This window comes from Bufo bufo, chromosome 6 (assembly GCF_905171765.1).
Source record: "Bufo bufo chromosome 6, aBufBuf1.1, whole genome shotgun sequence".
Classification (NCBI taxonomy): domain Eukaryota; kingdom Metazoa; phylum Chordata; class Amphibia; order Anura; family Bufonidae; genus Bufo; species Bufo bufo.
In genome coordinates this window covers 316,324,149-316,350,972 of record NC_053394.1, presented here as the reverse complement: position 1 = coordinate 316,350,972, position 26,824 = coordinate 316,324,149, and the positions used below count along the sequence as shown (strand labels likewise).

The following is a 26,824-nucleotide window of genomic DNA, read 5'->3' as shown; positions in this document are numbered from 1 at the left end:
TAGTGGAGAAACAAAAATAATTGGTGACATATTCCAAAAACTTAAAAATAAGTTTCACTTTTTAATGTTTTTGACAATTTGAACGATTATCATTGTAGACCTCATGCACTTGGCATACAGAGCCATATATCCGTACAACATTGTGTTTTGGAGATAATTTCTCCTAGAAGAACTACCTTTTCACACAGCAGTACTTTAGTCAGTATTTTGCATCAACATTTGTAAGCCAAAACTAGGAATGAGACCAAAACACAGAAGAGGCACATATCTTTCCATTATACTTTTTCTTCTCCTGGTTTTGGCTTACAAATGCTAATGAAAAATACTGACCAAAATACTGCCAAGTGAAAGTTGCTTAAGGGAGAATAACTCTGCAATTCTTCATCAGAAGGAGAGCACAGTGTGGCCCCTAAGAATTCTATGGGTGTTGTATTATTCTGTACAGCTTAGAGGCTGTGAGAAACCAAAATACAGCTGAGTGAAGTAGCGAAACTAGAACTGACTGGGCCTCACAGTAACTTTTTAAATGGGCCCTCTACCCTCCAGGATCCCCCTACTCCTGTACAACCCTTACTCCTGTGGCTAGTCACGATAGTGCTCTCAGACCAGGACAGGCAGCCATTCTATCCATCTCCCACATGTATATTCTGTATGTCATGTCATAAGCTGATATGGTTGTATTAAAAAAATCAAAGGGTTTGGATAAAGGTATATATGAGTGATAAAGTTGTACTCTAAAGGACAATAGGCGCACTGTTAAAAAGTATAAGTATACATCATAACAGATTTTCCATTACATCCATTGCAGAATTTGCAGTGGTTTGATGCCCTGATAACCTTAGTCATTCCCTGGTGTCCTTTAATTTTCTACCCAAGTCTGTCCTTGGTGCCCAATAGTTTGTTACCACAGTCAGTAATGGGTGCAGGAGGTTTAAAACTCCAGTGATTTCAATGTAATAGAATAAAAGGATTTATCAGATCACCATGCCCCTACAAACTTCTCCCCCATGTGCAAGGCAGCCTGAGATAGCTCCACTTCACAAAGACAGCAGAAATTACCAGCCCTCAGTGTTGGGTGGGATTGAAATCTTTGTAGCTTTAATAAAGACAAATAACACTTGAAACCTTCTTCATGTAACTCTGCTTACACGTATCAATCTCAACAATTTTAGTCATAGCAATTGCTATATGGAGAAGGTATCAAGTGTTGTTTGTCCTTAAAGGGTTTCTCAGCATGTTTATTGGTTGGGGTGCTGATCAGTTGGGGTCTGACACTCGACATCACTGCTGATCAGCTGTATAAAGTGGTTGAGGCACTACTGTGAGTGCTGCAGCCTCCTCTCAGTTCACCAATAACAGCTCTGTCCATTGGATAGCGGCTGAGCTTGGTATTGCAGCTGAGCCCCATTCAATTGAATGGGACTCAGCTGTGCCTAGGCCATGTGACCGACGAACATGATGTCACTGGCCTAGGAAGAACCCGTCGTGCTCACTGCAGCTGATTGGTAATGGTGACAGGTGTCGGACCCTTATCAATCAGATACTGAGGATAGATCATTAGTATAAGGCTGGGTTCACATCATGTTTTCCCCTCCGTTTAACGTATACAAAAAATGTATACTTAAACAGATGCCTCAGATTGATGCCATACAGTGGCATCCATTCACCATAGAGTTCCATTGAAAAAAAGAATACCATAGTAAAAAAAAAAAAAACGTATACTTTTTTTGACTGGACTGTGCAGGATACAAGAACGTGGTGTCCTGCGTTTTTGTATCCTTTTTTTGTAATGTATATGTCACGTATATGTCAAACGGAGGCATAAAATGTTATGTGAACCCACCCTTAGACACTCGGATAACCCCTTTAAAAAAAAGCAAAGATTTTAATCCTACTGTAACTGACATAGAGTGCTGGCAATTCTCTACTGTCTTAGTCAATAACTTGTGTCTTGAGGTATTGGGCCCACATCTCTGGTGATCAGTTTTGATGCAGATTGTGAGCACATCTCTATGTTTTTGTTGTAACTGAACTGTCAATTACAGATTACTGTGTGACAAGATGTGTAAAAAAAAAAGACCCAAACATACACATTGGGGTAATTTACTAAATGTGCCAGAGCTCTCGCATAAAAATTGCTGTACTTGCATTTACCACATTTATTATATGGCAGGGTACTTTTACACTTGCGTTAAACTTTTCCGGTATTGATTTCCGTCCATGGGGCTCAATACCAGAAAAAACTGATCAGTTTTATCCTAATGCATTCTGAATGGAAAGCAATCCGTTCAGTATGCATCAGGATGTTTTCAGTTCAGTCACCGTACGGTTTTTGGACGGAGAAAATACCGCAGCATGCTGCGGTATTTTCTCCGTCCAAAATTCCGGAACACTTGCTGGAATGCCGGATTCGGCATTATTTTACATTGAAATGCATTAATGCCGGATCCGGACAAAAGTGTTCCGGAAAAACGGATCCGGCATTAATGCATTTCAATGTAAAATAATGCCGGATCCGGCATTCCGGCAAGTGTTCTGGAAAAAATGTGAAAAAGATAAATACCGGATCCGTTTTTTCCAGATGACAACCGGAGAGACGGATCCGGTATTGCAATGCATTTGTGAGATGGATCCGCATCCGGATCCGTCTACAAATGGTATCCGTTTGCATACAGATGTGACGGAACTGCCTGCCGGAATCCAGCAATGCAAGCGTGAAAGTACCCTTAAAATGCATCAGCAAAATTTTGGTGTGCAAATTGAGTGCACAGTAAGCCAACCAATAGGTGGTATAAAGTGTCTAGACATGCAATTCACTTTGATGAATTTGTGCATATTTAGACTGTTTAGTCTACGTTTACACTGCCTACGTATTAGTAAATCTACTACATTGAGTTAAGTATGCATTTGCTTCAGAAACTATACCTGAGAATGTGCTCCCAGCTGCACCAGTATTCCTGATTAATGTGAAACATTGAATCATTAAATTCTTTCCAGCACATCTCAACAATTCTGTCATATGACATTTCTGCAAATATAGAAAATAAAAACAGTCAGCTCGGGCTTATACCATTGCACCTGGAGGAGCAAAAGATACTGCTCCTGTGTTCACACAGCACACCCATAGTGTTTCTTGAAGCAATGCTAGTCTTATTGGATTATTGAAATATCCAGTTCCAAAATGGACAAAAATATGACTGATAGGCTACTGAAGCATATTGTTTCACTTCCACATTTACACACAATAAACATGTTCATGTCATATTCTGCTTAAAAGGATTGTCCTAAGATGCAGAGGTGTTGCTAGGTTAAAACATTTGGGTCCTGGGCATCTGATGTTTTGTCCCAGGTCCCGAATGTATTGCCTGCCTGATAGATACAACTGTATTGCTGTCCTCAGGATGGCAATACAAATGAATATAATGTGCTGGAGGAGCTGAAGGACCTGTGATGACATCATAGTCCATGTGATCAGTGCTGAAGGCAGTGGTTGAGAAGGACCTACAATGATGTCAGTCACCATCATGTGACCAGTGAAGGAGATGATGGCACTCAGCAGGGAAAAGAAGTCCTGGGGAAGAAGCTGTGGTGAGGTCTGCTACAGAAGGAGAGGTAAGTGAAGGGATAGGCAGAGTAATGCTGGGAGTTGTGGTTATTTAACTGTATGTTAGGGCTGAAGGGAGTGATGTTATTTACATGGGACTGTATGTTGGAGTGGGGTGGAGGGATGTTATTTACATGGGATTGTATGTTGGAGATGGCTGTGGCAGGGTGTTGGTATTTACATGGGACTGTATTTTGTAGGGCACTGCATGGGGCATTATAAATACTGGGGGCACTTCAGGATGAGTATTATAACAGTAGGGGGTGATATAAATACTTGGGGCACTTTGGGGACATTATAGGCGTTCTTATTACTACAGGGGGCTTTATAGGAGTGACTTATAGATCCGCCTTATTTCTACTAAGAGCACTATGGGGGGCCTTATTTTTACTGAGGGGTCTGTAGAGAGCTTTATTACCACTGGGGGAACAATAGGGGGGCCTTATTTTTACTGGGGGATCGGTGAAGGCATTATTGATACTGGAGGGCTCTTCTAATAATAAAGGCATTCTTGGGGAGCATTATCACTGTAGGGGGCAGTATTACTAATGAGGGCACTCTAGAAGGGAATTCATATTGGTGGGACTTGGAGGAGCACCATTACTGTATATCTGTGTGGCACTAATATTTCTTCAGTATTTGGGCATATTGGGGAGCACAGCGAGCAGCAGGATATTAGGACACTATTGGGACTCAAGGTTGGGGGATGATGATAGACAAGTAAGGAACCTAAGATATCTGTGTATCAAACTCTGCAGAGACGAGGTGCAGCTGAAAGAAGTTGTCCAGACCGAATGGAGAAGAAGATGATGACAGAGAAGATCTACATCAGAGGAGACATCACATGGGAGGCCCTGGATGCGAGAAGTATGTGCTGCTGTATAGCTGTTTAGCAGGTACAGTAAAATGTCTTCAGTGCTAGAGTATGCGGGGAGGGGGGCAGGGGGTCGACTTAGAGAATTGAGCCACATGCATTGGGGCTTGGGCACCGGATCTTTTCAGACCCTAGCAACGCCACCGCCAAGATGTAAACCTATCTCCTCTCAACAGGATAGGAGATAAGTCGATGATTAGATTGATGTCCTGTGTCCCCAAATATGAATTCAACAGTGGTAAAGCATGCCTTCTGTATGGGACTGCTGGAGATAGCTGACTCTGAGTACAGTGTTCAACCAGTTCTAATAGTCCCATAGAGAATAATAGCATGCCAGCACACATGCTCAACCACTGCAATATTCATACAGTGGAACACAGGAACCATTATTTTTAGGGACAACCCCTTTAAAGAAAATTTGACAATTGCTTGTTGTATTATTGAAAAACATCACATTCTATACTTACGAGGGACATATGTTGGGTACACTGTTGAATTTGGCATGTTGGCTATTGCCAAATTGAAATTTGACACGTTGTTTGTAGGGTGTGTTACATTCTCCACTGCTGCCATTGAGCTGAAAGCTGTTAAAAAAAAAATCACTTATTAAAAGTATGTCAATAAGCCATCTGGGGGCCTAGTTACTCTGAGCTCGGTTAGGATCATATACCACATATTTAAAATACTAAAATGCATTGTTTGCCTTTGCAACCATTATTAGGCTAATATATCTTGATTAGGGTGGGTTCACACCAGCGTTAGGGATTCCGTTATGGCTTTCCGTTATAACGGAAAATAACGGAATGCCCAGACACAATGCAAAAGGAAGCTGTTTGCTTTCCGTCCTAATAGAAGTCTATGGGAAAGCATAATGGATCTGTCTGGGTCCCGTTATGCAAGACGGAAAACAAAGTCTTGTCGACAGGACTTTGTTTTCCGTCTTGCATAACGGGACCCAGACGGATAATAAAATAAAATTAAAGTCTATGGGCAGAAGAACGGATCCGTCCTTCCGTCTTATGGATTCCGTTATTTTCTGTTATAACCATGTTATAACGGAAAGCCATAACGGAATCCCTAATGCTAGTGTGAACCCACCCTTAGTCTTCATTAAACATATCCTATGTATACCTCCACTGCAGATCGCTAGCAATTCATTCCTAACTGCTACAAGGTATAATAAACAAATGGCACAATATAGAGTCATAAGAATAGATGCTCCAGAATTATTACATTGGGAATGCATGTGGTGGCTAAAACAAACATGTCAGGAGAAGTCAAAGGTCCTCCTTAACAGTGGCATCTTCAAGATGTTCTTAAAGGGATTGTACGGGTTTAGAGCTCAGGCAAGCCCTCTGATATGAGCATCATAGCATTTCATGCTCCGATGCTCTCCCTTGCCCTGTGCTGGATCGTTTGTCTGTTTATATTTTTACACTGCTAAGTGGAGGCCTCCGCCTAGCAGGTTTTCCGGTGACATCACTGGCACTGATGGAGAGGCTTTAGCGCTACCCTAGCCGTTTTACAGGCTAGGGCAGCACTAAAGCCCGCACATTAGTGATGGTGACATCACTGGGCTCACTGCAAGGTGGAATCCGCCGCCTAGCTTTACCCATGGAGAGCCCGGTGCATTACCAGATCTCCAGAAAAAGCCTTTGCCTTGTGCGATTCAGCGCAGGGCAAAGGAGAGCATGCTCCTATGCTCATATCAGAGGGCCTGCCTGGGTGAAAACGAGGATATGTATGGGTTCAGAGCTTCAGAGAACCCCTTTAAATATAAGGATTTGGACAACTGTGAGGGCATTTTTAAAATAAAAACTGTTCCTATTGGACCTTACTAAAAAATTTCTACTGTTTGTCTTCTATAGATTTCGGTAAGGATCAAAAACAGTAGAGTTACTAAAACCCGAAGGCTGCAGAAGATAAACAAATAAACCAATTGGAAATGTTCAGCCCCAAATAAGTTCAATTCAACTACTAGGTACCTTGAATTCCCACTGTAATGTACTGGATCTTTTCTATCTGATACTAAAACACATTTCCCCTGAACCTCCCAGCCTTCAGTTTTAGAGCATGACCTTGTTTTGACACCTCCTTTCCCGAGCTTTACTTCCTTCCTTTCCATTAATGTATGTGAATGTTCCTGTCACCTCCCCACTCCTTTTACCCCCGCAAGGCTTATTTTTATAATTCACCCTTTCCTCTCTCAAAGTTTCTCCACCTTGTAATATTCCATATTCCTCTTGTCGTTTGCAGTTACACAATTCATTTTTCATAAAGGCCCATTTTTCCTGTGAGGGCATACAGAGCGAATGCCAAATAAAAACTACGGAGATTTCTTGCAAGGTCTCTCCTTTCCTTTGGCAGGAAAGCAAAGGAAGGCTAAACTCACAAGGGGAGCACCAAGTAAGCCAATGCACTGTTAGGAGCTGTGGAGCATATGTAATGCATTAGTGCCTTTAAAAGAACATAGACAGTGGTCTGTAACATTGCAAACAATCAATGTGGTTTGTATTATCAGCTCCCCTGGTGCAATAGGAAATTAGATTCAAGCAAGGGGAGATCACATCACATTATTATCATGATTATGACTTTCTGTTGATACAGTACAAATTTATATAAATCAGATGAAAACAAAGTATGCACTTTTAAAGCCTGGCTAGTTCTGAAGTGGAAATGTCTAGCGTTATAGGATAAAAAAAAAAACAATTGTGAACACTTTTATTAATGTTAAATGTTAGTAAATTAGGTAACAGTGAAACAATTATGAATTTATGAAACACGTTATAGGGGTTGTCCTGAACTTTGATATTAATTGCCCATCTCCAGGATAGTGACATCTCACTCCCAAACCGATCAGCGCCAGAACTACACACCTAAGTCCGTTGTGTAGTGGAGGGAGCTGGTAAGTACAGCACATGACGTAGTCCATTAAATGATGTAGTCCATTAAGTTCAGGTGGTGTTTTTATTTTTTTTTCAATATAGTTGAAGAGGGATGAAATAAATTGTTTTTCCTCCTATTTGGGCTTCAGTAGAAACCAGTATGGCTGGCAAAACTGCATAAAACAAAACTTTTGGCAGTGAGGATTTCATACTTCAGAATGACTGGGGCAGATTAAATAATCATGTCTAATATTTAGATGGTGTAAACCTAGGGGAAAATGTATCAAGTGCGCAGCGCCAGAAAATTGAAGGGATTTTGGCTGATCCTGTTTATGATGCATTTGCACCATTTATGGGAAAATTGCATTTACTAAGGGATGGACAGATGTTTTATGGACAGATTTTATCAGCTGGATTTATTATTGTGACTTTTTGATCAAAAAGTCAGAAGTCATCCCAAAAAGTCGCAACTGTTCTCCAGTACCCTGGTGGCATACAGACCGTCGGTAACCTCTATAATAAATGAAGTAAGGCATTAGATTGAAAGATCCACTGAGATTTATCATAGACTGGTGTTTTAAGCTGGTCTAGGATATATCCTGTGCTGCCGGAGGATGCTCCTAATTTATGACGAATCGCAGGCTTCGTCATAAATTAGGTGCATCCTCTAGTAGTCTGTGCGCCTAAACAGAAATCTACGACTGGCCATGCCCCTCCCTGCTCTCATCACGCTGCCTTTTTGTAAAGATGTGTTGGTGGCAAAGTAACACCAAAATATTGTTGCAATGGTGTTTGAAAAGTTCCAATTAGAAATGAGCGAAGTTTAGAAAAATTCAATTCAGCAGCTTTGCCAAAGTGCAACAAGAAATTTGATTTATTACGAATTAATTAATCATGAATTGCTATAAATCAGGTATACCCAGGCCAATCTGCCTAAAAGTAACAGTGGCCTGCAATACTGATGCATAATAACTCTACAGCTAACAGAACGGATTAGGCTACTTTCACACTTGCGTTAGGAGCGGATCCGTCTGGTGTCTGCACAGACAGATCCGCTCCTATAATGCAAACGCTTGCATCCGTTCAGAACGGATCCGTTTGCATAACCATGAAAAAAAAAAAAAAAAATATATATATATATATATATATATATATATATATTTTTTTTTTTTTTTTTTTTTTTTTTTTTTTTTTTTTGTTCATGATAATGCAAACGGATCCGTTTTGACTTTACATTGAAAGTCAATGGGGGACGGATCCGTTTGAAAATTGAGCCATACTGTGTCATCTTCAAACGGATCCGTCCCCATTGACTTACATTGTAAGTCTGGACGGATCCGTTTGCCTCCGCACGGCCAGGCGGACACCCGAACGCTGCAAGCTGCGTTCAGGTGTCCGCCTGCTGAGCGGAGGACAAACGGAGCCAGACTGATGCATTCTCAGCGGATACGCATCCACTCAGAATGCATTAGGGCTGGACGGATCCGTTCGGGGCCGCTTGTGAGCCCCTTCAAAGGGAGCTCACAAGCGGAGCCCCGAACGCTAGTGTGAAAGTAGCCTTAACTATGAATATTGGTGCACTGCTTACTTATGTACACAGCGATAAATTAGACGTGCCTATAATACTGACAGCCCAGTAACTCTACAGCTAACAGAATAGATTAGCTATGATTCTTGGGGTTCTTGGTGCACTGCACAGTTATGTACACTGTGATAAATTGTAGCAGAGTCTGTAGTTCAGCAGTCTCTTACGCTCTCTCTCTCTACTTTCCCTGCAGTCTCCTTGCACTCTTCGTCTCCAATACTGTCCCACATGCTCTGTTAAGAGTTTGCAGCAACACTGTCCCTAGTGCATGAGTTTCTTGTCACGTCTCTCCCTATGCTCAGAATGTGCATTCAACACAGACTGACCCTATCTGGGTATAGGTATATTTTTACAACATATACAGAAAAGTCCTGACAAACAAAATACCAGCTTTACCCAGATAATGATGTATTAGTAAAACATAGCTTTTAATCATCACTCTTCAACTAAATTGGGTGAGCTAAACCAAAAAGGAATTTAAAATAAACATTTCTCTGTCTATATTGGCTATTGTGTGCGTTTTTTGTTACTTTGTGCCAGCAGGGGCGTGCACTCTCCCTACTACAGGCACTGACGGACTGATAGCATATCACACACGTTCCAGTTGCTGCACTGGTTATAGTGTGAAGCTCCTGCAGATCAATATTGCTATAATGCAGATCATTGTTGCTATAATGATGCCAGTGACTGAGCTCAATAAGACTGGTGAACAGAAAATCTAAAACCTAAGGACTGCCCCCCGACATGTTTTGCCAGCTAACCTGGCTTCCTCAGGGGTTTTGGGCAGGGGTTTGATGCTGCCCAAAACCCCTGAGGAAGCCAGGTTAGCTAGTTGGGGGGGGGGGGGGGGGGGGGGGAAGGGAAGTCTTAAGGTTTTAGATTTTCTGTTCACCAGTCTTATTGAACTCATTCACTGGCATCATTATAGCAACAATATGCTTCCAGTCTTAATTAACACAGAGAGTGTCACATCATTATGTACCTGGTCAGTGGCCATGAGGAGGGCTCAGACAGCCCCCATGGGCATAAGCCCACCCAGAAATTTCCTTGTGAAGTTTATGGCCAGTCCTCCCCTGTTTGGGGCACACTGTGATATCAGAACCTGTGTCCACCAAAGGATACTCTGGTACTTTGGTGGGCCAGTCCAACGCTGGACATGCTATTGCACTATACTGTCACATTGGTACAATAATAAGACTATATTTGGTGTCAGACAAGTGCCCATCATCTACATTGAACTTCTAACCTTACCAGCTACTGTCATTTAACGAAATGTCGAATTATTCAAGCACTTTATCATACTGGCATGACAGTTTTTAGACACTATTCTGATATTATTCTAAGCACTACAATATAATAAACCAGTGTAAGACATTGACAAAAATAGTTACCAGGGTTTGTGATATTTCCCCAAGATTCCTCTCAAATATGTACTAGGCTCCAGGAGGTATATATTACTTCCAAGGAAAGCTGGATGAACTATAAGGAATCCAGGAAAGCTGAGTATCACTAGCAAAGAGTAGTCAGTGAAACATGTTTTGCACTCAGCCGAGCAGTGGTTGTGATTTTTGGGCCTGAATGCAAAAGAAATACGTTTATTTTGTGCAACAAAATAAAAAAAAAGGAGACGTTGCTGTCTCTGACTGCATTTGATCCCATTTTGCTGATTGCTACAAAGCTAATTTCTACAGTCCACATGTTTATGAGATCAGAACACATTGGGGGTCATATACTAACATTCTACTCCAATTTCTTGGCATAGATAAAAATTGCAAATTTGTTGCAAGTGCCAGTTTGCAAAAAAAATTGCAACTTTGTAGTGTTTTCAAACACCCTTGCCACTTTTCCAAAAAGTGAGTGGGCTGTCGTTGGGAAGATGTGGGCCTTGGATGGGAGCTCCGCAGCTTGACTCATTTAACAACATGTGCGCCAGATTAGTGCTGCACATGACACCATAAGTGTGACAGCAAAAGATGCAACAAATTTCTCAAATGGGTTGTCTGGGCTTTTAAAATTGATGATATATCCTCAGGACAGGTCATCAATATCAGATGGGAGAGGGTCCGACACCCGGCACCCCCGCCGATCAGCTGTATCAGGAGATGGCACGCGCATCATAGCAGCAGCAGGAAGAGAGAAAGGAGATGGCATGTGCACACTACGTGTGCCGTCTCCTCATACAGATGATCGGCGGGGGTGCTGGGTGTCGGTCATCAATATTAAAAGCCTGGACAACCCCTTTAAGAGGCATGCACCTTGTGGTGTTTTACTAAAATCAGCATGTGAAATGTTGGTCTTTAGGGTCTTTAGAAAATAATACAAATATGATCTGCCACATTACCTATTACATGGGTCTTTAGACTATACACGCTAACAAACATGGGCAAGCAATTTACTTTGGGTTTTTTAGTGGGTTATTTAGTCAAGGACTTTGGTTGCTTCTCTCAGCAGAATTTGACAAATGATGCCAAAGTTCAGTATGAAAACCAGGGAAATGCAACTCTCCATTAATTTATGTTTTGATACATTTCTATCCAAGAAATGTATTCCAGCTGCTATTCTAGAAGGCTTCCAGTCATCAAATGCAGCTTTATATCAAAACCCCTTCTGGTGCTCTACAGGAAAAAGGACCCTGTACCTCTGGACGATAACAGGCAAAAATATTATTTTACCAGATAACTTTCCATAATTCATATATTAGCATGGGAAATTACAATAAGCTTGGTTTAAACATGAAGACTCTTCATAAATGGATTCTTTTATATTGTTACTGAATGCGTTGATTTAGTAACTGGTATCCTTGATATGTTATGCAGCAGTTCTGTATTAGTGGAATCTACAGAGCATTCTAGTATTAGATATTTTTGTAACAAATATCAGCAAATGTTACAAAATAACAAAAAGTAAAAAAAAAAAAAAAACTGTCCCCCTGCTGATTTAGCACAGAAGCTCCAGCCCCCCCACTCTACCCTGCAGCCAATCACTGGCTTCAGCAGTCACAGGTCCTGCTTCTGGAATCATCACTCAGTAATGGGGCTATGATTCAAGTAGTATGGCACGTGACTGATGAGGCCGCTGATTATTTTTTTTCAAAAGTTGCATAACTCCTTTAAATGTAATAAGTGAAGGTAGCAAGCTTGTAGGTTAGACAATATTCTGAGAACTTGGTGTATGCAGTTAGTGGCATTTCCAAACAGATAGTAAACTCTATTTGCAAAGGATAAAGGAGCAAGCAGAAAGTCCCTCTGCTTGTAAAATATTTCCCCATTTTAAAGGGCTTCTGTCAACAGAATAAATCAATGTGTGTATGTCAGCAGAAGCTAGCTGCCTTGGTCTCATTCCCATCTGTGGCTTTATTTCTGAGAAAACGGAGCTTTTAATATACGCAAATGAGCCTCTATGAGCAGCAGGAGTGTTACTGTTACTCCGAGAGGCTCTGTTCTTCCTGCTGCTGCCATACCCCCTGCACTTTGGTTGACAGGACCAAGCAGTGTAAATGTCATCACGACTGGCCCTGACTTCTCCTAGTCTCACACCTTTGCCATGCACTTCAGTACCCTGAGCAGTACAGAGGAGAATTGCCAGCAAACCTCTCTCCTGTAGTACTGGGCTACATACTGAAGGGCACAACAAAGGAGAGTGTGTAGAAATTCTCTGCAAACACACAGACAATTATTAATCCCATGTTTTTGATAAGATATTCTACCGCGGTGATGGACCCTGTGATTGGAGCATGTGATCTGACGTCACCAAAGGTCCTTTAGCCCATAGTTCATCTTTTTAAAGAACTAAAGACCGGGAGAACTACGCGAACAAGAGGACAAGGTGAGTTAATTTTTTTTATTTTTTAACCCTCAATTGATCACCTACTAAGCATTCTGTATTCAGAATGCTATTATTTTCCCTTATAACCATGTTATAAGGGAAAATAATACAGTGTATAGACAGTCACCTAGCAACCGTGCGTGAAAATCGCACCGCATCCGCACTTGCTTGCGGATGCATGCGATTTTCACGCAACCCCATTCACTTCTATGGGGCCTGCGTTGCGTGAAAAACGCTGAATATAGAGCATCCTGCGATTTTCACGCAACGCATAAGTGATGCGTGAAAATCATCGCTCATCTGAACAGCCCCATTGAAATGAATGGGTCCAGATTCAGTGCGGGTGCAATGGGTTCACCTACCGCATTGCACCCGCGCGGAAATCTCGCCTGTGTGAACGCAGCCTTACTGATTTCACAGATTGCATGAACCCCTTTAAGGCTACTTTCACACTTGCGTTGTTCTTTTCCGGCACTGAGTTCCGTCACAGGGGCTCTATACCGGAAAAGAACTGATCAGGTATGTCCCCATGCATTCTGAATGGAGAGTAATCCGTTCAGTTTGCATCAGTATGTCTTCAGTTCAGTCGTTTTGACTGATCAGGCAAAAGAGAAAACCGTAGCATGCTACGGTTTTATCTCCGGCTAAAAAAACTGAAGACTTGCCTGAATGCCGGATCAGGCATTTTTCCCCATAGGAATGTATTAGTGCCGGATCCGGCATTCAGAATACCGGAATGCTGGATCCGTCCTTCCGGTATGCGCATGCGCAGACTGAAAAAAAGGTGAAAAAATAAATGCCGGATCCGTTTTTGCCGGATGACACCGGAAAGACGGATCCGGCATTTCAATGCATTTTTTCGACTGATCAGGCATTTTTAAGACTGATCAGGATCCTGATCAGTCTTACTAATGCCATCAGTTAGCATACATTTTGCCTGATCCGGCAGGCAGTTCCGGCGACGGAACTGCTTGCCGGATCTCTCTGCCGCAAGTGTGAAAGTAGCCTAAATCAACCAACACTCTTAAAACATGAATGGCTCATGAGGTTCTGCAACAGTTAGCGAGCCTGGCCTGTCATTGTTTTTAAAAGACAAATGGTGTTACATCTGCTGCGTAAACTATGCTGGTTAAAAAAAAAATAACATCTGTACAATAGAACATCCAAGTAATGCAGCAGCTCTCCATGTTACAGGTTCTCAGTTTGCTCAACCCCCAAACCACACATATTGCACAGCCGGCTGCTGAACCCATGATAAGATTTATTACACAAAGTATAAAACTTCTCAGTGATGAGTTATTAATGAGTATTGAAAGCAGTTGAAATGCTAGTAAATGATTCTATAGTACAGGGCTGGCCAACCTGAGGCCCTCCAGCTGTTGCAAAACTACAATTCCCTCCATGCCCTGCTGTAGGCTGATAGCTGTAGGCTGTCTGTGCATGCTGGGAGTTGTAGTTTTGCAACAGCTGGAGAGCCGCAGGTTGGCCATCCCTGCTATAGTAGCAATGAAAGTCATTATACAACATACTTGGAGTTAAGGGAAAGAGGAAGGAACAGTTGCATTAACAGACTGAAGTTTCAGGCTATGGATGCATTTATGTCAAAATCCGCTGCTGGGTCCATGGCAGAAACCATATGGTTTCCAGAATGTTTTTTTCAATATGAATCCAGTGGATCAGCTCACAAATTAAGCCCATTGCAAGGAGCTAAACTGCGAGCACACACCACTGCACACTGCCGAGATAGGGCATCTCTTTTCATGGTGAGATCGCAGAAATAAACTGCGGCTACACAAATGGCAGCATGTCCGTGGAATCTGCACCAAATTCTGCAGGCAAAAAACACCACATGGGCGAGGTCTTTTTGTTACTTTATACGGTAACAATGACACCACTGCAAACATTAATGTTCTTAACTGAAGCAAGTTCAGAGTTTTTTGTGGGCAAGTTAAAATTCCCTTAAATTTCACCATTTACAGTAGATCTTTAAGGTAATGTAAAGGGATCTTAACCGCTTCACGTCCGCCCATAGGATATAAACGTCCTATGGGTGGACGTCTATTTCTGAACGGACGTTCCAGAACGTCCGTTCAGAAAGTGCAGCTGCACGCTAATCGTGCAGCTGCTGATCGGGTTGCCCGCTGTCAGTGACAGCAGGGCAACCCTAAGACAAGGCAGGGACAGTGCCCAGGTGTCCCTGCCTTCTAGATCGCTGCAGACACAGCGCTCACCGAGCGCTGTGTCTGCAGAGAAGGAAGCGCTGTGCGCTTCCTGTTCCGGCCCGGCGGTCATGTGACCGCCGTGACCGGAGTATGCAGGAGCTGTGTGATGTCTCTCAGAGACCTCGATCAGCCCTGCTGTGAGGCTGTACAGCGCTGGATTGCTGCTGTACAGCCTCTATAGGGGTGTATTTGTCCTGTAACTGGGGCTACTATGTCAGCCCCAGTTACAGGAGAAATCAACTGTGAAAAAAAAAAAAAAAAAGTGAAGTAAATGTCCCCCAGAGGTCTTGTATGACCTTATGGGGGACGAAAAGTGTAAAATAAAAAAAATAAAAATAAAAGGTTGAAAATAAAAAAATAAAAAAAAGTTTCACATGTAAAAAAAAAAAAAAGTCCCCAAGTAAGGAATGAAAAAAAAAAATTAAAAATAGAAAAAATAAAAAAAAAGTATACATATTATTAGGTATTTCGGCGTCCGTAAAAACCAGCTCTATAAAAATATCACATGACCTAACCCCTCGGATGAACACCGTAAAAAAAAAACTGTCAAAACAAGCAATTTTTGTCACCTTGCATCACAAAAAGTGCAACACCAAGTGATCAAAAACGCGTATGTCCCACAAAATAGTACCAATAAAACCGTCACCTCATCCCGCAAAAAATGAGCCCCTACATAAGAAAATCTCTCAAAAAATAAAAAAACTATAGCTCTTAGAACATGGAGACACTAAAACATCATTTTTTTGGTTTCAAAAATGCTATTATTGTGTTAAAGTGAAACAAATAAAAAAAAGTATACATATTAGGTATTGCCGCGTCCGTAAAAACCAGCTCTATAAAAATATCACATGACCTAACCCCTCGGGTGAACACCATAAAAAAAAAAAAAAAAACTGTGTCAAAACAAGCAATTTTTGTCACCTTGCATCACAAAAGGTGCAACACCAAGTGATCAAAAACGCGTATGTCCCACAAAATGGTACCAATAAAACCGTCACCTCATCCTTCAAAAAATGAGCCCCTACATAAGAAAATCTCTCAAAAAATAAAAAAACTATAGCTCTCAGAACATGGACACATTAAAACATAATTTTTTTGTTTCAAAAATGCTATTATTGTGTAAAACTTTAATAAATGAGAAAAAGTATACATATTAGGTATCGCCACGTCCGTAACGATCTGCTCTATAAAAATGTCACTTGACTGAACCCCTCAGGTGAACGCTGTAAAAATAAATAAATAGAAACTGTGCTAAAACAACCAATTTTTTGGTCACCTTGCCCCATAAAGTGTTATAATGAATGATCAAAAAATCATATGTACCCAAAAATAGTACTAATAAAACTGGCAACTTATCCCCTAGTTTCCAAAATGGGGTCACTTCTTGGGAATTTCTACTGTAAGGGTGCATCAGGGGGCTTCAAATGGGACATGGCATCTAAAAACCATGTGGAGTTCCTTTTCTTCTGCGCCCTGCCGTGTGCCCATACAGCAGTTTATGACCACATGTGGGGTGTTTCTGTAAACCGCAGAATCTGGGTAATAAATATTGAGTTTTGTTTGGCTGTTAACCATCGATGTGTTAAAGAAAAAATTGGATTAAAATGGAAAATCTGCCCAAAAAGTGAAATTTAAAAATTTGATCTCCATTTTCCTTTAATTCTTGTGGAACGCCTAAAGGGTTAACAAAGTTTGTAAAATCGGTTTTGAATACCTTGAGGGGTGTAGTTTCTACAATGGGGTCATTTATGGGGGTATCCACTATGTAAGCCCCACAAAGTGACTTCAGACCTGAACTGGTCCTTATAAAGTGGGTTTTGGCAATTTTCTTATAAATTTGAAGAATTGCTTCTAAACTTCTAAGCCTTCTAACGTCCTAAAAAAATAAAATGACATTTCCAAAATGATGCCAACATAAAGTAGACATATGGGGAATGTTAAATAATAAATATTTTATGAGGTATCACTTTCTGTTTTAAAAGCAGAGAAATTGAAATTTAGAAAATTGCGAATTTTTCTAATTTTTGGGTAAATTTGGGATTTTTTCATAAATAAAGGTGAAATATTTTGACTCAAATTTATGATTATCATGAAGTACAATGTGTCACGAGAAAACAATCTCTGAATGACTTGGATAAATAAAGGTGTTCCAAAGTTATTACCACATAAAGTGAGATATGTCAGTTTTGCAAAATTTGGCCTGGTCAGGAAGGGGGCAAATGGCCCAGATGGGAAGTGGTTAAAGGTATCCAAAACTACAAGGTTCAATATAGGCTCCAGTTTACCATCTGAAGCTGCATAGAAGCTGCCAGTGGGGATTGTGTTTTGTCTTTTCCGTTTCTATGTGCCTATGTGTCCTCAGATTATGGGCCCCTGTTCCTCATAAACTCAGACTCAATTATGATATAATTGTTATAGGAAATTACGGCTAATTTAATGTTCTGTAAATTGAGCTGTATTTATATATTCCAGGAATATTCAAGTAGCTGACCTATATAGAGCATGTGTTGGGTGGTTCCCGCTTCACATCAGAAAGAGATTAGTGCGCAACATTTTGGACGAACACTGAAGTTTGAATTGTCCCTTAAAGGGGTTGTCTGAGTCAAATAAAAACTTAGTTGATGTAGATTATACCAACCTAATGTAGAATATTGCAGCAATTACAGCCTACTCAACGCGAATATCATTCAGCTATATAAAGCAACGTGCTAACATTCCTTACTAACTGTGTGCTGTGCGTATATACAGTTGCAAGAAAAAGTATGTGAACCCTTTGGAATGATATGGATTTCTGCACAAATTGGTCATAAAATGTGATCTGATCTTCATCTAAGTCACAATAATAGGCAATCACAGTCTGCTTAAACTAATAACACACAAAGAATTAAATGTTACCATGTTTTTATTGAACACACCATGTAAACATTCACAGTGCAGGTGGAAAAAGTATGCGAACCCTTGGATTTAATAACTGGTTGAACCTCCTTTGGCAGCAATAACTTCAAACGAAACGTTTCCTGTAGTTGCAGATCAGACGTGCACAACGGTCAGGAGTAATTCTTGACCATTCCTCTTTACAGAACTGTTTCAGTTCAGCAATATTCTTGGGATGTCTGGTGGGAATCGCTTTCTTGAGGTCATGCCACAGCATCTCAATCGGGTTGAGGTCAGGACTCTGACTGGGCCACTCCAGAAGGTGTATTTTCTTCTGTTTAAGCCATTCTGTTGTTGATTTACTTCTATGCTTTGGGTCGTTGTCCTGTTGCAACACCCATCTTCAGTTGAGCTTCAGCTGGTGGACAGATGGCCTTAAGTTCTCCTGCAAAATGTCTTGATTCATTTTTCCTTCGATGATAGCAATCCGTCCAGGCCCTGGCGCAGCAAAGCAGCCCTAAACCATGATGCCCCCACCACCATACTTCACAGTTGGGATGAGGTTTTGATGTTGGTGTGCTGTGCCTCTTTTTCTCCACACATAGTGTTGTGTGTTTCTTCCAAACAACTCAACTTTGGTTTCATCTGTCCACAGAATATTTTGCCAGTACTGCTGTGGAACATCCAGGTGCTCTTGTGCAAACTGTAAACGTGCAGCAATGTTTTTTTTGGACAGCAGTGGCTTCCTCTGTGGTATCCTCCCATGAAATCCATTCTTGTTTAGTGTTTTACCTATCGTAGATTCGCTAACAGGGATGTTAGCATATGCCAGAGACTTTTGTAAGTCTTTAGCTGACACTCTAGGATTCTTCTTCACCTCATTGAGCAGTCTGCGCTGTGCTCTTGCAGTCATCTTTACAGGACGGCCACTTCTAGGGAGAGTAGCAGCAGTGCTGAACTTTCTCCATTTATAGACAATTTGTCTTACTGTGGACTGATGAACAGCAAGGCTTTTGGAGATACTTTTATAACCCTTTCCAGCTTTATGCAAGTCAACAATTCTTAATCATAGGTCTTCTGAGAGCTCTTTTGTGCGAGGCATCATTCACATCAGGCAATACTTCTTGTGAAAAGCAAACCCAGAACTGGTGTGTGTGTTTTTTATAGGGCAGGGCAGGGCAGCTGTAACCAACACCTCCTATATCATGTCATTGATTGGACTCCAGTTGGCTGACACCTCACTCCAATTAGCTCTTGGAGATCTCATTAGTCTAGGGGTTCACATACTTTTCCCACCTGCACTGTGAATGTTTACATGGTGTGTTCAATAAAAAATATGGTAACATTTAATTCTTTGTGTGTCATTAGTTTAAGCAGACTGTGATTGTCTATTGTTGTGACTTAGATGAAGATCAGATCACATTTTAGGACCAATTTGTGCAGAAATCCATATCATTCCAAAGGGTTCACATACTTTTTCTTGCAACTGTACATGTCCAGTTTTCCTCCACTTCGGGACACTAGAGATATTTAATGGACTAAACAACGGGTCCAACCACGCTTATATTGACTCAATTTGGATCTCTATTGCCCTGACATTTGATACAAAAATCTGAGACTATATCCATAACCCCCATGTGATCATCCCATCTGGATTTTTATTAATGTGTTTTTCTCAATGTGTTTTTCACCGGTGATTTAAATACTTTTTTTGGTGCTATTTTTTTTTTTTTTTTATCTTATATATTCTTATACAGTGTCTTATGTATCATCATGTCATATACAGTCAGGTCCATAAATATTGGGACATCGACACTAACATTTTTGGCTCTATACACCACCACAATGGATAAAAATAAAAAATAGCAGACTGTCAGCTTTAATTTGAGGGTATTTACATCCTAATCAGGTAAACGGTGTATGAATTACAACAGTTTGCATATGTGCCTCCCACTTGTTAAGGAACAAAAAGTAATGGGACAATTGGCTTCTCAGCTGTTCCATGGCTTGGTGCGGGTTATTCCCTCATTATCCCAATTACAATGAGCAGATAAAAGGTCCAGAGTTCATTTCAAGTGTGCTATTTGCATTTGGAATCTGTTGCTGTCAACTCTCAAGATGAGATCCAAAGAGCTGTCACTATCAGTGAAGCTAGCCATCATTAGGCTGAAAAAACACAACAAATCCATCAGAGAGATAGCAAAAACATTAGGAGTGGCCAAAACAACAGTTTGGAACATTCTTAAAAAGAAGGAACGCACCGGTGAGCTCAGCAACACCAAAAGACCCGGAAGACCACGGAAAACAACTGTGGTGGATGACCGAAGAATTTGTTCCCTGGTGAAGAAAACACCCTTCACAACAGTTGGCCAGATCAAGAACACTCTCCAGGAGGTAGGTTCATGTGTTTCAAAGTCAACAATCAAGAGAAGACTTCACCAGAGGGAACAAAGAGGGTTCACCACTAGATGTAAACCATTTGTGAGCCTCAAAAACAGGAAGGCCAGATTCAAGTTTGCCAAACGACATCTAAAAAAGCCTTTACAGTTCTGGAACAACATCCTATGGACAGCTGAGACCAAGATCAACTTGTACCAGAGTGATGGGAAGAGAAGAGTATGGAGAAGAAAAGGAACTGCTCATGATCCTAAGCATACCACCTCATCAGTGTAGCATGGTGGTGGTAGTGTCATGGCGTGGGCATGTATGGCTGCCAATGGAACTGGTTCTCTTGTATTTATTGATGATGTGACTGCTGACAAAAGCAGCAGGATAATTTCTTTAGTGTTTCGGGCAATATTATCTGCTCATATTCAGCCAAATGCTTTAGAACTGATTGGACGGCGCTTCACAGTGCAGATGGACAATGACCCAAAGCATACTGCAAAAGCAACCAAAGAGTTTTTTTAAGGGAAAGAAGTGGAATGTTATGCAATGGCCAAGTCAATCATCTGACCTGAATCCTATTGAGCATGCATTTCACTTGCTGAAGACAAAACTGAAGGGAATATGCCCCAAGAACAAGCAGGAACTGAAGACAGTTGCAGTAGAGGCCTGGCAGAGCATCACCAGGGATGAAACCCAGCATCTGGTGATGTCTATGTGTTCCAGACTTCAGACTGTAATTGACGGCAAAGAATTTGCAACCAAGTATTAAAAAGTGATAGTTTGATTTATGATTATTATTCTGTCCCATTACTTTTGGTTCCTTAACAAGTGGGAGGCACATATGCAAACTGTTGTAATTCCTACACCGTTCACCTTATTTAGATGTAAATACCCTCAAATTAAAGCTGACAGTCTGCAGTTAAAGCACATCTTGTTTGTTCCATTTCAAATCCATTGTGGTGGTGTATAGAGCCAAAAATTTTAGAATTGTGTTAATGTCCCAATATTTATGGACCTGACTGTAGCAATTAATGCATTCGGGCTGGTATAGTGATACATCAATTTGTTTTATGTATTGGGAATAAATCAATATTTTTAATCTATGTGATCTGTGTCCATTTGACGCCAGATAGTCGAGTGCCCCCAGTCTCCTTTACCCAGCCTGCAATCATATTTTCATCCGACTAGGGATAGTCGGTGGTTGAGCACCTTATCATTGCTATCTCGATTGGTTGAGCCACTATAATTTAATCCTAATTCTTATTTACTATAAACATCTTATAGATGATCTGTATTAAAAGGTCTGTACTATAGTCTACGGGCAACAGTTATTGAAGGTGCATAGACACCTTAAAAGGGTTTTCTGAGACTGGGCGGTACCGTTCCATTTCTGCATAGGTTACCACTAAGACCAATAATTGGCTGGCAGGACATCACACGTCTGGTCCAGTTGGCATCAGAAGTGGCGGAGACTGAGAAGTTTGGTGCTTGACCTGCAATGCTTTGAACAAGCGAGGCTTTTTTTGTTTTTGTTTAACCTATTACAGATTAATCTTAATACCCTTGGGAGCCTTACCAATTGGGAGCCGTAAGATCCAGTGACACCCCCCCCCCCCCCCCCCCAAACACAAATATGGTGAAGTCACGTACACATTCGAGTATTGTCAGCTAGACCCATTGGTGGCCATTTACTAACACAAACGCCAGTTTTCTGGTGTATATCTGTCGCAGATTGCGACGCAAAGGTTATTTGCGCTGCAATCTGTTTCTTTTCTCTGATCACGCCAGATCTAAAAAAAAAGGTGGCGTAGTGTGGGCGGGGAAGGGGATGGGCCAGCAGGCCCGTCTCATTTATCATTTTCTACGTCTGTTTTAGATGTAGTAAATTGTATATATTTAAGCCAGCAAGGAAGCTGGCTTACCTTTAGACCAGCGGCGGATACACTGAAGATATGTAGAGGGTGGTGCCCCAGCTCAGGGATTATTAAGACTAACGTCTAAAACATTAGTTTTAGTAAATGACCACCCTTATTTTTAATTGGCAAGGTCGACAATCTTATGTGTATTAGGCGTTCTCAACTCTTCCCAGATAGATAATGTTGGGGAAGAGATGGATCAGGCACATTGAATTTCAGGAGATAATCCACCACCAGAGGTGTCTTTGCAGTGAGTTTTCCCTCTTTCACTCATATACACATACACTCACCTAAAGAATTATTAGGAACACCTGTTCTATTTCTCATTAATGCAATTATCTAGTCAACCAATCACATGGCAGTTGCTTCAATGGATTTAGGGGTGTGCTCCTGGTCAAGACAATCTCCTGAACTCCAAACTGAATGTCAGAATGGGAAAGAAAGGTGATTTAAGCAATTTTGAGCGTGGCATGGTTGTTGGTGCCAGACGGGCCAGTCTGAGTATTTCACAATCTGCTCAGTTACTGGGATTTTCACGCACAACCATTTCTAGGGTTTACAAAGAATGGTGTGAAAAGGGAAAAACATCTAGTATGCGGCAGTCCTGTGGGCAAAAATGCCTTGTGGATGCTAGAGGTCAGAGGAGAATGGGCCGACTGATTCAAGCTGATAGAAGAGCAATGTTGACTGAAATAGCCACTCGTTACAACCGAGGTATGCAGCAAAGCATTTGTGAAGCCACAACACGCACAACCTTGAGGCGGATGGGCTACAACAGCAGAAGACCCCACCAGGTACCACTCATCTCCATTACAAATAGGAAAAAGAGGCTACAATTTGCACGAGCTCACCAAAATTGGACTGTTGAAGACTGGAAAAATCTTGCCTGGTCTGATGAGTCTCGATTTCTGTTGGGAAATTCAAATGGTAGAGTCCGAATTTGGCGTAAACAGAATGAGAACATGTATCCAGCCTCTGATGGCTACTTCCAGCAGGATAATGCACCATGTCACAAAGCTCGAATCATTTCAAATTGGTTTCTTGAACATGACAATGAGTTCACTGTACTAAAATGGCCCCCACAGTCACCAGATCTCAACCCAATAGAGCATCTTTGGGATGTTGTGGAACGGGAGCTTCGTGCCCTGGATGTGCATCCCTCAAATCTCCATCAACTGCAAGATGCTATCCTATCAATATGGGCCAACATTTCTAAAAAATGCTATCAGCACCTTGTTGAATCAATGCCAAGGAGAATTAAGGCAGTTCTGAAGGCAAAAGGGGGTCCAACACCGTATTGGTATGGTGTTCCTAATAATTCTTTAGGTGAGTGTATATATAGTTTGTCTCGGTGTGTATGTGAAGTCCAGAGAGATAGCGGTTGACTACTGGATAGACTACGGCCAACAGCTATTGAAAGTGTATACATTAAAGAGGTTGCGCAAGAATCCCCCCATTTTATTTTTGATAATCCCACCCCACCCACGTACCCAGACCTGTAAAGAGAACCTTATTTACATGCTTTCTGATGCTGGCTCCCCATTCCTTCTCCTTCAGGCCTGCGATGCTCCACTGGGCTCTCTAACTGAAAACATCTGGTTCGACATCGTCACAGCCAATCACTGGCCTCGGTGGTGACCGACTCCCCTTTACATCATGACAAAAGGTCACATGATGCAAGGGGATCTGGTCACTGATACGGCCAGTGATTGGCTGCAAGCAATGTCAAACCAGATGTTTTCAGCAAGGGAGCCCAACGGAACCTCTCAGGCCTGGAGGAGAAGCTGTGGGGAGCCAGTGCCAGGAGGCAAGTAAGTAAGCTTCCTTTTACAGGTCTGGCCAATTGGGGGGATTTAACCCCCCCCAGACCTCCATTCTTGCACAACCTCTTTGAAGGGGTTTCCTGAGACTGGGCGGTCATGTTCCATTTCTGCACAGATCCCCACTGAGGTCAATAATTGGCCCCACAGCAAGTTATACTTCTGGTCCAGCTGGGATCAGAAGCGGCGGAGACAGAACCTCGGCACTGGACCTGAAATGCTTTAAAGAGGTGAGGCTTTTCCCCCTTTTTCTGGCCCCCTGACCATTGGTTCCCAGTCTTAATTGTAAATTAAGAAAAGTATCATAAACTCAGGAATGGAGCCTCGGATTAACCAAAGGAAAACATCATTTTAATTAGGTGAACTACAGCTATGTTTCTGTGCAAACAGTTTGATAGGGAGGACATTGGTGACAGATTCCCTTTAAGAGTTCTTTTCATACAGCAGTAATAGATGCCCTATAATATCATTGTTATCGCCAGTTCTGTGAGAAGGTCTGGCAGACGTCCTTCTCTACCTCTTGCATGACGTTCTTTGTTTTGGTTTCACTTTGTCATCTCCTTTCCTTCTCCCAGGTGTCACCTATTTAAACTAATCGTCTTCCTTTATATTCCATCCCATACTGCCTCACTTTGCGGTTTATACTACTTCCTGGATGAAGTCTTCACTGCTGGAGGCTGCTGCTGCTGTTTGCTCAGATAAGTCTTTTCATGTATTGTGTTTCCTTGCTGGCTTGATTCTAGGTGACCCTGACTCTGTCCGTATTAAGTGCAGGGAGCCGGTGGTCATGTCCCCTCACTATTATAGAGTTTTCAGGTGTCACACAGTCTTAGGTACGTGGGCATGCAATCGTCTACCATTGAGACCCTTGCATGGGCATAGCAGTCAGGGAGAGCTCTTAGGGTTTTATAGGGCTCACCTATATGCTCCTTTGTTTGGGATCAAGCCAGTCGGACGTTTAATCATAAGTTCCAGCTATCTGCAACATCATCCGTGACAATCATCTATGGTGTTCTTCTACATTTCTTGGCCAGTCACTGAGGCCTCTTTTTCCCCATATCATTTACAACCTCATGCAGACAAAACAGCTGCAGAGCATTGATTTTATTGCTCTCGGCATCAATTCCAAGAGAACAGTTGCAGCCAGACTGTGAGGGGCTCCTGAATGCTGCTTGTCCCACTATCTTGTCACTACTGGTGGGTGGGATGTTCTACTGGCAGTGGAGAAACAAGGCTGGCAGCGTCACTGTTTAACACGTGTTCTAGGAGTAATGGCCCTCATGTTTAACTTTACAGATGAAATTTGGTCTCGGGGGGGAAAGCGCTATACTTTGTTTTTCTCCAGACCTCATTACTTCTGATATTTACAAGAGTATGAATGAAGTCCAGCTTGTGATTAGGCTTTGTTTTGAAGCTGGAGTTTTGACACATTATTTAGCTGAATGAAGCGGATGAGGCCCTCCTCAAAGGTTTTCTTCTGCTGCAGCCCAACTGCTGAGAACACCATAGTCTCCCTGGATAAAATATAGCTGAAATGAAACATCTTCTTTGACTTTATTGCAACATTTGCAAATGTGTTTCTCCAAGACACTTCATATGTTTGCAATTACATGTTCCTTTTGGGAAAGTCACTTTACCCTTGCACTTCTCATTTGTTCAGGATCAACATGGCCCTTGTATATAGTAATAATGTTTTTTTATGACTGTATATGTGTGGTGTATAATGTATGGCAGGACATAGCTATTCTCTTGATAAAAAGAGAAATATTTGGTTTATTTTTCAAACTTTAGCTCTTATTATGGAGTTTTTTGGCTTAGCTAAATGTGACCCCATATTATTTTTATGTCTGTGCTGATAGATTTCTTAATATTTCCTAATTCATCTTAATAGCGCTAAAGCTCTGCTTTTTACAGAGCTTTAAAAGGAAATGTGTCACCCAATTCTTTTTTTCTGCCAGTTATTACCAGATAGTAACACATCTCCTTTTTTTATTTCCTGATTGTAGATTTTTTTTATTCAATCTTCTGAACATGATTATGGGGGCAGCCATCTTGCCTGAGCTGTTATTAACAGCATTTACAAAGTATTAAAAAAAAATTGCTTTACGGCAGCCCCATGGGCCAGAGACACAATAGACAGCAGGGGACCTAATTGACTTCTATGGGAGAGTTTTCTAGACATACTTTGAGTGTGCAGAGGTCATTGTACAAGGAAAGAATAGATAAGCTTTGACAATCACCTATTGTGAATGGTGGATCCTGTCTTATCTTTACACAGAAGTGATATCATTACAGTCAGGATTAGAATGAGTAAGGCAGTAAAGTGATCTGTACAATCCAAGAAGTGGCGACAAATATTGGACATAGTGGCCAGTGGGAAAACTGCAGGATTTTTGGTTTTAGTTTAACTATAAAAAGTGACATGAAAAATTTAAATTATCAAAAATTATTTAAAAATATGTAAAACATAAAAAAGCGATTTAGACAGCAGGTCATTTTCTGATGACACATTCCTTTTAAAAACCCTGTATAGACATACTGATAAAATTCAATCTACCTGAAGCTACCACTTTAAAAGGGAACCCATCACAATGAATACACAGTCCAATCTGTGGGCAGCATATGATAAAGCAGTATGAAGTGAATATTCAGTATAACGGATTTTATTCAGTTAAGTTCTATGCTTAGGAGTCCTGGGAGTGGTCCTTCTCCTATTGATTTGTTTGCTATTGTAACTCAGCCCAGTACCAAACACAAGACATGGACCAGCACTTTTTCAGACGATAGAAAAATGATTGTGAGCCATGAAGAGAAATCACTAGCGCAGCCCC

At 41.4% G+C, this 26,824-nt stretch overlaps 1 protein-coding gene across 3 annotated transcripts in view; it reads right to left on the bottom strand.

Annotated features, from left to right (window-relative positions):
* Positions 1-26,824, bottom strand: part of RAMP2 (receptor activity modifying protein 2) — a 51,752-nt gene that overhangs the window by 1,061 nt on the left and 23,867 nt on the right. For 2 of the 3 annotated variants that reach the window (XM_040436639.1, XM_040436641.1), the window contains exons 2-3: positions 4,946-5,062; positions 2,926-3,028 (exon numbers count right to left, since the gene is read on the bottom strand). In XM_040436639.1, coding sequence (XP_040292573.1) covers positions 2,926-3,028; positions 4,946-5,062 — 220 coding nt within the window. Of the gene's footprint in view, positions 1-2,925; positions 3,029-4,941; positions 5,063-26,824 lie in introns of all 3 variants that reach the window. The other variant, XM_040436640.1, reaches the window with a different exon arrangement.